A 13,947-nucleotide genomic window follows, 5' to 3' on the forward strand; every position below is an offset into this window, starting at 1 on the left:
GGCTCACACCTGAATGGGGAGCTGTGAGTGGGCATCAGGGTTGGGCCTATATGATCAGAATAATAGAAAAAACTAGTGAGAAACTGAAGGGATGCTTTTGTGTCAAGTTTGCCCACGAGCATTTAGTCTTGCAGCTGCCCTTGTCCCGTGTGGGTAAGGGAATGTAGTAAGTTGTGTGCCTGGGTTGCTGTTGGAACCTCCAGTCAGATGAAGAGGTAGTGAATGCTGAAGCCCCTGCCCTGTGTCCTTCTGTGGAGCTATCGGCATGGCGTATTAAACTAAAGATGATTGTAACTGTGAATTTGATTCCCCATCTGAATCCATGGCACTCATTGGTGGCATTTGAGATGCATACAAAAATGCTACCGAAAAGGGATGAGGATCTGGGCATGGGTTTGCACACCTGTAGTCCCAGCTACTCAGGAGGCTGAGGCGGAAAAATAATTTGAGCCCAGGAGATGGAAACCAGCCTGGGCAATGTAGCAAGACTTCCATTTCAAAAAAAAAAAAAAAAAAAAGGAAAAAAGGGGATGAAGAAATTAGCTTGCAGGCACACTGCAGATGAAGTGCACACATCATGGATGAATTTCAGCCTTCAACTAGACACTGAAAGAATTTACGCAAACAATTCTTTATAATTTCAGAAAAGCTAGAAAAACTATCTAGATCCTTTTGTGGTTCATAAGCGTGATGATTGGATTTTCACACTCATATATGAGATGTGCCTCCCTTAAACCTTGTTACAACTTCAGCACATTACCTGTTTGACATGAAAAAAAGAAAAAAATCCCCATGGTTGGTCTTTTAAAAAATAGCAGGAAGCTCAAGAAAAAGTATAAAGTTTTAAAAAAGAGATAATAAGGCCACAGAATGTGATTAGATGATTAAGAGAAAGGGGAAGAGCCTAGAAAAGAAATGAAAAGCAAAAATAATACAGAGCACAAGACCACATTAAAAGCAGCAACTATGTATAGCTGTTTGCATATAGAATATATTTGCTGTTTTTATGTGCTTTTGCGCTCTGCAGTAAATCTATACACAAATAGTAATATACTGAGGCACATGGAATAAACACAACTAAAAACACAGTTAGGGACATGGTAAATAAGCTAGAAGAAACACAAGTTAATGAAAAAAATTAATGGAAAACAATATAGTTATAACAATAATTACAGATATATTAAATATGAAAGCAAAGAAAATCCAACATATAATTGGTTTTCCTGAAAAAGAAGAAAGAATAAGTAAAATGAAAACAATATGTGAAGATGTAATCAAAGAAAATTATTTTAGAGATATACCTGAATTTGCAACTCAGACGTAACTGGATGAAGTCTCCAAATGTCAAGGGTAAATTTTAAAAAAGATAGTTATCTATACCAAAAAAAAGCAGTTCCTGGTACGTGGTTGTCTTAAATACATGCACACAACTTCTTTCTATTCTTCTGTGGTTGATGTGGTGCTTACTTCCTCTCCCCTTGAACGTGGGCTGGACTTAATGGTTTATCTGTAGGTGACAGAAGGCAACAGGAAGTGACGGTGATGGTATGTCACTTCTGAAGTTAGGTTATAAAAGTATGTGGATTCTAGCATGGGTTCTCTCTCTCTCTGTCTCTCTCTGTCTCTTCAGTCACTCATCAAGGGAGTAACCCTCCATAAAGACCCCCAAAAAGCCCATGTCACAAGGATCTGAGTGGGCCTGGAAGAAAATACATCAGCCCTGGGTGAGCCTCAGGTGGCTGCAGCCCCATTTGTCAGCTTAGGCACAACCTCACAGAGACTCCAAGCCGGTATCCTCTAGCTAAACTGTTTCCAGATTTCTGACCCACAGAAACTGTGGGATAATAAGTATGTATTGTTTTTAGCCACCCAGTTTTGGGATAATTTGTTATGCAGCAATAAATAGCTAACACACAATACAAGGTGGAAATTTGTTCTCAGAATTGTCCATCTCCATACCCCATTCCAGAAGAGAGAGAGGGAAATGTACAAAGCTCAAAGTGAAAGTATGAACCAGGAATGTTACAGTTAGCTAAACCGTTCATGTATATATGTATGTACCAGGTAGACCTTCTCAAGCATGAAAAAGCTCAGGGCAGACAACAACCATGATCCTTTTTGAAAAAAATGTACTTGGAACAATTCGAACTAAGCAACAAAGAAGTGATTAAAATATTAAAATTCATAAATGCAAAAGCCATGAGAAGAAGATTAGTGTTTGACATCAAACCTACTTAAATTTCACTTCAACAACTAAAACTAAATTGTGAGAAGTATGGTTACCAAGAAGAATACTAATATTATAGAGGCTGACAATGTAAAAAAAAAATGATAAAATGTACAAAATCATGAGTGAGAAGGAGGAGAGGTAGGAGACAGTATAAGTGTTCTAATTTCTTTATTTTTCTTACCAAGAAGTGAAAACATACAGTTGAAAATTGGAACTTGCTAATAATAATTAACAATAGTTAACAATTTCATTGTTTCATAATCACGTTTTTTTTAAAGAGATCTTTGAGGAACTAACATCTTTTTTGAAAAAAAGTTTGAAAATTTTGAATGAATAATTCCTACAGTTTTACTTTAGCCTTTTTTCTTAAAATTTAATTTATGTTTTATTTTACAATTAGCATGACCATATTTTGTAAAATAGTATCTCTTTATATTCTGTCTATTTAAATGCTTAGAGAGATATCTGGAATAATGATCATCATACATTGACAATAAATCATTCTTGTGAGACTCTGAGATGATCATTACCTTATATTTTGCTTTGTCCCCTTCAGCTTTTTTTTTTTTTTTTTTTTTTTTTTTTTGAGATGGAGTCCTGTTCTGTCGCCCAGGGTGGAGTGCAATGATGCGATCTCGGCTCACTGCAACCTCCAACTCCAGGGTTCAAGCGATTCTCTTGCCTCAGCCTCCTGAGTAGTTGGGATTACAGGCCACTGCCGCCACGCCTGGCTATTTATTATTATTATTATTTTTGTATTTTTAGTAGAGACAGGGTTTCGCCATGTTGGCCAGACTGGTCTCGAACTCCTAACCTCAGGTGGTTCACCTACGTTGGCCTCCCAACCCTTCAACTTTTATGTGTCACTTGAGTTATTTGAAAAAAAGATGAGCATGTATTATTTTTGCAAAATTAATGTTTATTTTATAAAAGGAAACAGCAGATAAATTGAATATTCAATTTAAGGAATAGGAAAAAATGCAAAATGACTCCAAGAAAATAAAACAAAGGAACTAACAAAGGTAAAAGTATAAATGTGTGAATTAGAAAGCAAAAGTGAATTTGATCAATCAAATAAAAAACTTTCTTTGAAAAGAATGAGTAATATAGACAACTCTATGGTGAAAACTGATGTAGATATAAAGAGGAAAGACACAAATAACTAACAATAGGTAGAGGTCAGGTGCGGTGGTTCACACCTGTAATCCTAACACTTTGGGAGGCTGAGGTGGGAGGATCGCTTGAGGCCAGGAGTTTGATATTAGCATGAGGCAAAATAGCAAGATCCTGTCTCTACAAAAAATTTAAAAAATAGCCAAGTGTAATGGCACAAACCTGTAATCCCAGCTATTCAGGAGGCTGAGCTGGGAGGATCGCTTAAGCTCAGGAGTTCGAGGGTGCAGTGAGCTGTGATCACAGTACTATGCTCCAGCCTGGGCAACAGAGCAAGACCCTGTGTGAAAAAAATAAAAAATAAAAATAAATAAAAAAAAAGAGAAAAGGTCAGAGATGTGATGAGAAAAGGCAAGCAGGCTCATGCTCGCGCAGCCTAATGGGAGCTCCTTCAAGGAGCCTGGAAACACAAGCTTCTCCCTCCATGCCCAGTGTGAGAGAACTTTACCTGCTAGAATGTGAGCTCGGAGGGCAGCACACACAACTCCAGTGCCAGGGTCTTGCTCAGGGTAACTGTGCCAGGACTGAGCCTGGGCAAGGCACCACCTTCCTCTCATGAGCAGCAGGACATCCTGCTCCTCACTGCCGCTGTCTCAGAACAACCCCCATTCCACCTCCCAGGCCCCTCTGGCTGGCTCTGTCTGGCCATGTTCTTGCAGGATCCACATAGACACACACAGGGACCTGGCGAGAAGTCAGTCCAGCAGATGATCAGCCTCATGAGGTCGGCTCAGATCTGATCCTGGGTCGCGGAGGTGCTCCGAGGCCCTGGTGGCTCCCTGAGCCCAAGACGGCAGCACTTACCTGGGAACTCCAGGCCCCTTCTCTGCAAGACTCCAGATGTGTCCACCACCTGTGTAAGTCCCCTCTCTAAGGTCCCTCGGGGCTGCTGCCTCCTTGGCCACCCAGCCTGGCTCAGGGGCAGTCACTCACTGGCAGGTAAAGCTGTGCCCTGAGCCCTCCACTGACCTCTGATCAGACCAGGTAGACGCCCCTTGGGCCTGAGCCCTGGGCCTGTGGTTAATATCATCTGAACTAACTTGTGATTGTCCAAGAGGAAACTGGTCTGACTCCCTCCCTCCCAGCTCCTCCCTGTCTCAGGGACATCAGCAGGCAGCAGCCCCTGCGGCCCCTGCCCCATAGGCCTCACCTGAGGACTGGACGCGGCACTATTGGAAAGTGCGCAAGGGCACCTCAGCCTCTGTCGGGTGCTCTGTGCATGTTTGTTAAATAAACACAGATGATTACATTAACGACCACTGGGACACAGTGAGCTCCAGTCTCTCGCTGCGTGAAGGGGCACCCCAGACCCTAAGTTCAGAATTCCTTGCTACTTTTGCCACACATCAAGTGAGTTCCCACCTCCAGTCTTTTGCCAGTCCCTCTCATCCTGAAACATGACTCCTCTGTGAAGACTTCGTTCGGCCCCAGCTCTGAGCTCTCACAGCACCCAACGCACACAGATGCTCACCCCACTGCAATGAGCTGCCGTCACCCCCCCCCGAAGACTGAAAGCTTCTCAGGGTCAGGTCTCACAGACATGGTCCCCCCAGCAAAGGCACACAGGCCCCGCCCTGCTTGCATCTCACAATGTGCATTTGGAAAACACTGGGCAAACCCATGCAAGCCAGGGGTCTTCATGACAGGACGTCCCGCAGCCCTCAGTGTGTGTAGGTCCCCAGAGCGATGCTGGGTTTTGCAGTGTGTACCCACAGATGGCTCTATTTTGAGATACCTGTTAACAAGTCTCACTGCCTGTGTTCCATTAGAGCAATCTGGGAGAGCCCCCAGGCACTGGGGACAGGACCCTGTTCCCACTGGGTGGAGTCGGGAGGCATTCGTCCTACACTAGACAAGCTTCAGGCAGCCTTTGGGAAACCGTTCCCGGGCCTGGGCCTCTCCCCTAGCCTCCATCCCCACTGTCTCTGAACCGGGCAGGAAGCGACCTTTCAGCCCATCCTCCTCTTGGGTCCTGTGTGCCCAGGGTCCACCTGGGCTTGAACCTGGAGTTACAGGGGCTGGTGCCCAGTCCCATTTCCCCACTGGTTTGCTGGGCAACCCTGGGCAAGTCCCTTCCCGTTTCTGGCGTTGCTTAACACTAACAGGGACTTAGTAGGTTCTCCCTGGCACCTTCCAGCTCTGACATCTCAGGAGGAGCCAGGGACCCTCGCTGGGCTAAGGGAAGGGGAGTTTGGCCTCTGGGATAAACCAGGGGAAACTGAGGGCTGCCAGACATCATCTCAGAAAATGGTCAGAAGCTGCAGATTCTGACCTCCCAGGACTTTTATGACTTCCCCACATGGCCACTTCTGTTAGGAGAGGAACCTATCCACCCTGTCTGTGTGGTTAGCCTTTAGTTGAAAGGAGTCCCATTGAGCCTTGGGAAGGGACAGAAAGGGCCTCTCTGGGTGTGAGGGTGGGGACTTCCTGTGGGAAGTCCCTGTCTCTCAGGGTGCTGGCCTGGGACAGGGGTGGGAGGTGAGCTCTCGGTGGGTGGTTACCTACCTTGTGGTGCTGCCCTTGGAGGTCCAGGATGCCCCACTTGGTGACAGACCAGTGGAAGGTCAGGCCTGGCATGGCATTGCCAAAGGAGAAAGGGCTCTGGTGGTTGGTGATCCGGGTGATATAGATGGACATCGGTGGGGAGAAGTCAGGCCTGGTGACCAGCGGGGTCCCAGCACTAGGAATGCCCCCAGAAGCTGTGCTGCCTCCTTCAAGCAGTAGGAGATATACCCAGTTCTTCCCCAACTAGAGAAGGACACGACACAAATTTGGGAATTTTGATGAAATGCCAGTCAAACCAGAGGCGGGACTGTTTTCCCCACGCCGTCCCTCCCTTGCAGGGGGCTGCGCCTCCCCATGGCCAAGAGACCCATTTCTGGAAGGAGTCCCTGGAGGTCTAGGAGGCTGTGTGTTCCCCAGCAGCACAGCTTGCCCTGCCCCACAGTGCTGTTTCCTCGGGGCCCCTGTCTCCTAATCTAGCCGGGGTCCGTGATCACAGGGCACACAAGGGTGGGGTCCCCAGCTCCTTCAGTCTCTATTTGCTGAGAGTCTGCTGAGGGCACAAGTGGAGGTGAGACGGCAAAAGGCCACAGCAGGTGCCGTGCCGAGCTGTCCAGTCCACTGCCAGTGCTGCCACTTCCTAGCTGGGTGGCCCTGGCATGAGTCTTAAGCTTTCTGTGGGTTCATTTGTTCATCTGCGACATGGAGATGGTTCTGACACCAGCCTCCCAGGGCTGCTATGAACACCAAACGGATTAATATCCAAGACAGCATGAAGTGGAGTAAGTGCTACGGTCACCCCGCTCCTGTTAGGCGCCTGGTGCTATCTGAGGTGTGGGAAGGTGACAGGCTAGCAGGAAGCAGGCCTTCTTCAGTGGCTACAAGAGGGTGTCTCTCTGGGTAGGGGTGGGCGGGAAGCTGCCACTGTGCCCCTAGATACCCAGGCTGGGCAGACGGAGGAGGTGGAGAAGTGCTGTAGCTCGAGGACAGGGTTCCAGCAGTGGCTCTTTGGGAACCCGGATTCAGAGCTCAGGAGGTCCCCTTACCTGAGTGCTCATCCTCATCCGCGTGAAGGGGACGCGGATCCTCACGGCCCCAAGCAGCAGCACCTTCACCTGAACGAGGTCCTGGGGAAGAGCATGGCACTCAGGTGCGGGGTGCCAGGACGCTGTGCTGGCCTGGAATGTTACCCCTCAAGGGAAGGAGGCTGCAGATCAGAGGCTGTGGCGAGAAGGCCCCTCAGGATGCCCAGCACCGTGCTCCTCTGCCAAGAGAGGCCTGGTTTTATGGGTGGCTCACCCTGCATGAGCCAGCCACTGCCTCTCCCACGGCCCCGCAGGTCCCAGCCCAGTGCTCTGAGGCTGCCACCCTGTCTCATCCAGCTGCTCCAGGTCAGCACTTCAGACTTGGCCAGGGACTGGGGTCTGCTCTTCTCTGGGCCAGGCTGCCCTCAAGCAACAGGTCTCCAGACCCTCCCAAACCCAAATCCAGCTTGCTTATATCTGACTAAACAGAGTACAGGGACAAATGCAGGAGTCCAGTGGAATCTGATTAGAGCAGACCTTATAACCTCCTTCGTTCTCAACTCCATACTCCTATTAATCTAACTCTCCTAGCTTCTTTCTAGTGCTGCTGACTCATGCGGAAGTGACGTGATTAAACCTCTTAGACTCTTTGCCATGTACTCATGCTGAGCCCACATTCTGTGCCTCATGACCTGGGCTAATGCCTGGCACATAGTAGGTGCTTGATAAGTACTCATTCCCTTCCTTTCACTTATCCTTCTGCTCAGTCTCCTCTTGCTAGTCTTGGCCCTCCTTGTGGCCTTGGGGTGTTGCTCGTGTGACCTGGATTGGACAGATGGAACTGGAAGCATCTGACCAGAATCACATTCCAGGCAAGGACACGGGGGCTGCAGGCGAAGCCCCTGCCTGCCTGGGCTCAAGAAGATGCCTTTCAGATGGGGCTGGTGATGCAGCCCCTCCACCTGCCAAGGGCCACCAGGGCCTTTCCCCAGCACCTCCCCAATCCACCAGATGGGGGACCCAGAGGGAAGAATGCCAGCAAAGTCAGACAACAAAGAGGAGGGATACTCAATGCCCTGTGTCCCTCTGGCTGAATTTCCAGTCAGCTACCCTTTTAGCTACTGGAAAATGAACCAGTTCCTGAGGCTGCAATCCTTTTTAGAGAAACAAAACAAAACAAAACAAATATACAAAAAAGCAAACCCAGGCCTCCTGTCTGTAAGTCATAGTCCTGAATGTGACACTCTGGGAAGCCAATCTGAACCCTGCCACGTTCCCAGGACAGATTTTAACATCCCCAAGACTTTGTCTTGGAAATCGACACACACTGGATCTGGGCATCCACCTTTGCAATTCAGATTTTGTGGCTTAACGGGGATACTTGGGCAGGCACGGAAAATGCTGGGAAAAGGAGTAAATCACTGAACTCAATGGCGGATCAAAGTCAGCCTCTGAAAACAAGGACTTCCCTGCACCCCCTCTAGGGCAGTTCACTCACCAGCTCCTGGGGCGCTGTGTTTACAGGCTCTGAACTCAGGACTGCACGGACTGCTTCCAGGGGACCTAGTTCTCATGAGGAATGGGATGACTGATTCTGAAACAGGTTTCTCTCCACAGTTGCATTAAACATCACAGAAGGCTCTTCTTACAGACCAAGTTTCTGGCCCAGCTGTGAGCGGAACCCCAAAGCAACCTTCCCTGAGATGCTTCTGCAAGTCACCGCTGGCGAAGGAGGTCACGAAGAATGCAAAGGCCCCAATTTTAGCCCTGAGACTTAGTCAGAAGACGGAAATGGTTTCTCACCTCCTCTCCAGAGGACCAAAGGAGACCCACCCCTCACAAAGCAGGGAAGTTGTCAGACTCTTCAGACACCGACTTTTACCTGCTGGAGTCAATCCCACCAAAGTGAGGCAGGGAGACCCTCCAGGGAGAAGACTGTCCTAACTTAGCCTCCTACCTTCACTGCCAGCCCAGAAAAGCAATTTGGAAAGTCCTCCACCCTGCACAGAGACGGGGAAGATGACAACCTCGGCTGGTGTAGAAGATGCTAGCAGACGACCCAGGTTTTTCTCTCCACCTGGAAATACAACTCCAGGGCTGAAGTGCAATGTTTTAATTCGCCACACATACACCGCACTATTCTGGAGACGTACAATGCACCCAGAAGGCATGCTCAACCCACAGCATCCCTTCTCTACTATCAGCACATGCTCAAGCCCAGATTCGAGTGACCAAAAAAAGGCCCGAGAGCTCTGATGCTGGGCGGCCCTGGGCCCAATCCCAGAACTGGCACATGGTGGCTGTGGGCCGCTAGCTAGTCCCTCAGTCTCCTCACCATCAAAGGGGGACAGCAGGAAAATGCACAGGGCACCGAGAGGACTGAAGGACATGAAGGCAGAGTGCTTGGAGCAGCACCTGCCCTCACCACGATTGCCCTCACCCTCCACTGGGAGGGCCCTTTGGGGCCAGGGGTTGCTGACGACCTTGTCCTGTAAGGAGCAGCTGGAAAGACTGGGAGACTCAGCCTGGAGACGAGCAACCTCTGGGGGTCTGGGTGCTCCCATGTCAGCAGGGCTGTCCTGCACAGGGAGCCCTGAGAGGGACTGCAGACCCAGGGGGCAGAAGCAGCACCCTTGGAGAGAGGTGGTCCTCAGAGGTAGAACCCAAACACAATAAAGAGGCCTTTGTCTCAGGCATAGCTGCTCTGGGAAGCAGTGGCCTATCACCAGAGCTGGCTGTCCTGGGGAGTTCAGATAGTGCCAGTCTCCAACAGCACGTCTGTTACCTGAGAGATGATGACCACCTTGCCAGTCTCTGCATCCACCACCTGCACAAGCCCAGACACAGTGCCCTTCCCCATGGTGAGGCCTCGTACCAGCCTGGCAGTGCTCACCAGCGCAATGTTCTCGTTGCTGATGGAGAAAAGGATATTGGACTGAGGCTGGGGGCTGCCCTCAGAGGTGACCTGAGTGGGGAGTAAACAGCAGTGCATCAGTGCCTACTGTGCCAGGCAGCCTGTGTCTCTCCCAGATGGAACCAGGGCCCCAGTGCTGATGGCTTCCACCTCTACACAGTCACCACGTGCTGGGACAACGGCAGTGTTCCAGGAGCCGGGGCTGCCATGCAGTGGCCCACACTGGGGCTGGAGCATGATGTGGCCTCTCAGCTCTCACCTCCATCATGACCCCGATAAGCACTGTCGCCTTCCTCGGAGTCAGCCTGAGCGGGGAAAGGACCGTTTGAGATAGAGGAGAGAAGGAACTGCTGTGCCCTGAACCCATGGCATTGAATATGACTTACATGTTTCGTGAGTGGACATCACGCCTCTGTGAGCAGTGACCTGTGGGCCCCAGGGTCCTGGGGGCTGCCTCCCAGCCACTGGCCGAGGCTCTCTGGTTCTTTGGGGCATATTCTGCTGTTTGTGACTGTGCTCCACTTCCTGAGAAGTGAAACCCCGTGAAAACAAGGACCTTTCACGCAGCTGGAACCCTCCCCTTGGATCAGCAGTTCTCAGTGTGTGGTCGCTGACCAGCAATGCACACCCTCCAGCCACCCCGGCCCATGGAGCCAGAGGCAGCCCTGAATCTACGTCCTAGCATGCCCTCTGGAAACGCTGGCATGGGTCAAACTTTGCCATCCACTGCCTTTAGGACTCCCTGACTCCTCTTTTGAAAGTTGCCTCCTTCCCTAAATTTCTCCCAATTTCTGCTGAAAAGCACCTTAGAATCATCCTCTTGTCGGTGCTCTCAGAACTTTTCAGATGAGGATCAAGGGACAAGGACTAGCCCAGGAGGAGACCAGGGATGCCGGTGCCATGATGTGGAGCCGGTGAAGTCCCCACCTGCTCCTCCTGCATCCCCTACAAGTGCCCTCCTGGCAGGAGGAGGTGAGTGAACACAGGAGGCGTCCAGGGCACTGCTTGTGTAGGAAGATTGGTCTCTGCAGTGCTGTGCTATTGCTGGTCAGAAACAAATTTCTCATTGCCAGAAGACAGGTGCGAGTCCATCTAGAGACACAGATAGTACCCACCTGCTTCGGATCACAAATTAATGATGCCACCATCCCCAGTGTGGCCCAGGCACAGGGAGGATGTTGGCAGGGCTGGTTTAATGTTGCTGCTGTGAATAGACTTGGAACAATCCCTGGGCCACGACTGCCATGGCCTGTGGCTGCAGTGCAGCTCCTATCATGACCTAATACCTTGAGACAGCCCCACACCACATACTGAGCCCATGCGAGACCTCAGAGCTCCCCTCGTCCAGGAATCACCTACTTCAGGAGTTCCCTTTGTGACATCTCTGCTGGAGGAGGTGACCACCAGGAGGAATCACACCAATGTGACAACTGGGGAGGCTGCTCGGATCTTCAGGTGCAGGAAGGGGAAGTATTTGGCCAGGAGGGGCTTCTTGTGCAAGTCCAGCACACGGATGTTTGCCTTCACTGTCTTCCCAATCTCCACCTGCATCGTGCAGACAGAGGCTCGGGGATGGCCTCTGAAAGACCAATGTCACCATCTATGGTGCCCCATGACTTCCTGAGATACTAATAGCATCACCAGTCTCAACCCACAGACCTGGGAATCAGGGATGAGTCACCCAGGTTTACCTCTGGACTATCAGCCAGTCAGCAAATGAAAACTGATGAAGCGCTTATTCCAATGGATGGGTCAGGGGAGGGCGACTGGGGATACTTAGAGGCGTAAGTTCCACTCCCTACTCTTAAATAACTAATACACTAATTAGGGAGATGAGACACTGCTTAGAACAGCAGCAGACATCCAGTAGGAGTTCAATAAATGCTCACTGACTGAATAGCTCACACCTGGCAGTGTAGAATACAATAAGAACCTTAGGAAATGAGAGTCAGAAATACACAGTGAAGAAACAGAAAATTAGCAAACAGCGGTGGAAATGAGATTATAGGAGAAGTATGTGAGGCTGGGTAGAGCATAATAGCTTCTTAAGGAGCCTAATATGCCCTTTTAATTACCAGCCCTTCTATCCAATCAGGATCCCAACCACAACCCTCTGGAAGCCCAGCTTCAGTCACCTCAGATATTTGAAGTAGTAAAATTTCCCTATTGATGTGAAAGATAAAACAAGATCTATTCCTTGTCCTTTTTTGCAATGGTACTTGGCATGAGTGAGTTGTACTGATTTGCCACTGAAACTCCAGAGAACCCAAAACCTGTATTTTCGGGGGAAAATTCATGCTCAGCGAGTCGTGTGCCTGGCTGGTTAATAATCTACGCCAGCTAAAAGACAAGAATTCCCAGGGCATGGCTAATTTAGAGGCAACTTCCAGCAAGATTTACTGCCAAGCCTGATGGAGATGTCACCTGGGATGAAGAAGTCCCTTACTGGAGGGACTCTGCATCATCAACATGGAGCGAAGAAGATAGAAGACAGCTCTGCAAGCTCACAGGGGAAGGGATGCAGACCCCAGGAGCAAAAGCGAAGGCCATAGGAAACATCCCACAGCCCCCTCACTCCCAGTTCCTGCAGGTCTGCTGAGGAGGCCCTGTCATGAAGCTTCCACTGATCTTGTCAACCACACGGACGTACAGCTCCTGAATGTCTGACACGTAAACGACAGCCTTGGCCAGGGACGGGAAGACGAGGCACAAGTCATGGGTCATGATGGTAGACGAGCCAGGGAGCAAAGGGTATACCTGCAAGGTTCAGGGCCGGGGTGGAGGGGCGGGTGGTGGATTACATGCATAGCCCCCCTCTGCTCAGGTCCATGAGCAGTGCCTTGCCCTCAGCACCAGCCTATCACCCCACTAGCAGAGCCCACCAGGCCAGCACTGGAAAGCAGTGGACAAGGGAAATCCTACCCCAAATAGTGCCCTGCCCACCTCTCATCACGAACCCCACTGCTAGCCAGGAGATGGGCTTGGGATATAACACATCAGTGCTGAGCTAGATCTCACTGAACATTGATTTCCACTTTGCATATTTTACAAAGAAAAGAAAATGGAAGCTGATCCAAGAGGGACAGACAGCAACCTTACGATGTGCAGGAACTTGGGGGCAGAGTGAGAATGCAGTCCCAGGATGCCACGTCCTGAGCTGGCCACCTGCCGCTGCAGCCCTGGCGGTAGAGAAGCCCCCCGTGAAGTCTTCTGTGAAACTGCAAGACAGGGACTGGCAGAAATGAGACAGCTACTTTTCAGCGGCAGCTCTCCATGAGAAGCTCCAATCAGAACGGACTGAATCGCAGAACCTGGGAGCAGCCCACGAGGTCACCCCAGTGTAAGTTCCGTGCATCTTGCTCAACTCTGTATCTGACCAACAGCCCCAGCTCTGTGTGAAGCAGTGACTGCAAAGGTGTGAGTGAAAAGCTAGGGTTTTCCAGCCTTTTCACTGCCAAAGACCCTTTTAATATTTATTTATTATTTTTGTAAGAGACAGGGTCTTGCTCTGTCTCTGAGGCTGGAGTGCAGTGGTAGCACCACAGCTCACTGCAGCCTCAAACTTCTGGACTCAAGCCATCCTCCCGACTCAGCCTCCAGAGCAGCAGCTGGGATGACAGGTGTATGCCACTGTGGCTAGAATAGATCCTTGTTTTTATTTTTTTATTTCATTTTTTTAGAGACAGGGTCTAGCTCTGTCACTCAGACTGGAGTGCAGTGGCATCATCACAGCACACTGCAACCTCGAACTTCTGGGCTCAAGGCAAGAACCCCATTATTTTTTATTTTTTATTTTGGAGATCCAGTCTTCCTCTGTCACCCAGGCTGGAGTACAGTGGCACGATCTTGGCTCACTGCAAATGCCGCCTCCTGGGTTCAAGCAATTCTCCTGCCCCAGCCTCTCGAGTAGCTGGGACCACTCCCAGCTAATTTTTTGTATTTTAGTAGAGACGGGGTTTCACCGTGTTGCCCAGGCTGGTCTCGAACTACTGAGCTCAGGCAATCCACTTACCCCAGCCTAAGAGCCCCCACTTTAATCATTTTCTGTCTACCCACCCTTTTTTTGAGATGGAGTCTCACTCCGTCACCCAGGCTGGAGTGCA

The 13,947-nt window shown here is 49.9% G+C and overlaps 1 protein-coding gene and 1 non-coding gene across 2 annotated transcripts; one reads left to right on the forward strand and one right to left on the reverse strand.

Annotated features, from left to right (window-relative positions):
- The first annotated feature begins 666 nt into the window (after window positions 1–666).
- Window positions 667–770, forward strand: LOC126949536 (small nucleolar RNA U13). Its single transcript, XR_007723814.1, has one exon. It is a non-coding gene; the product is annotated as a small nucleolar RNA U13 (small nucleolar RNA).
- A 503-nt stretch (window positions 771–1,273) lies between these two features.
- LOC126949171 (nuclear pore membrane glycoprotein 210-like) lies at window positions 1,274–11,127 on the reverse strand. The gene is made up of 5 exons (XM_050781804.1): window positions 10,990–11,127; window positions 9,716–9,895; window positions 6,952–7,032; window positions 5,909–6,151; window positions 1,274–1,507 (listed from the first exon to the last, which is right to left on the reverse strand). The coding sequence occupies exons 1-5, from the start codon at window positions 10,990–10,992 to the stop codon at window positions 1,496–1,498; spliced, it is 519 nt and encodes a 172-aa protein (XP_050637761.1). The 5' UTR covers window positions 10,993–11,127; the 3' UTR covers window positions 1,274–1,495.
- Between the last annotated feature and the right edge of the window lie 2,820 nt (window positions 11,128–13,947).

This window comes from Macaca thibetana, chromosome 2 (genome assembly GCF_024542745.1).
Source record: "Macaca thibetana thibetana isolate TM-01 chromosome 2, ASM2454274v1, whole genome shotgun sequence".
In the NCBI taxonomy this organism is placed as follows: domain Eukaryota; kingdom Metazoa; phylum Chordata; class Mammalia; order Primates; family Cercopithecidae; genus Macaca; species Macaca thibetana.

Bases quoted from the DNA above. Each gene is read 5' to 3' on its own strand.
- LOC126949171 (XM_050781804.1), bottom strand. The intron at 7,033-9,715 runs GTAACAGACGTG...GCTCTTCCCCAG, and splicing joins AGGTGGTCATCATCTCTCAG to GACCTCGTTCAGGTGAAGGT. The intron at 6,152-6,951 runs GTAAGGGGACCT...GTCCTTCTCTAG, and splicing joins GGATGAGGATGAGCACTCAG to TTGGGGAAGAACTGGGTATA.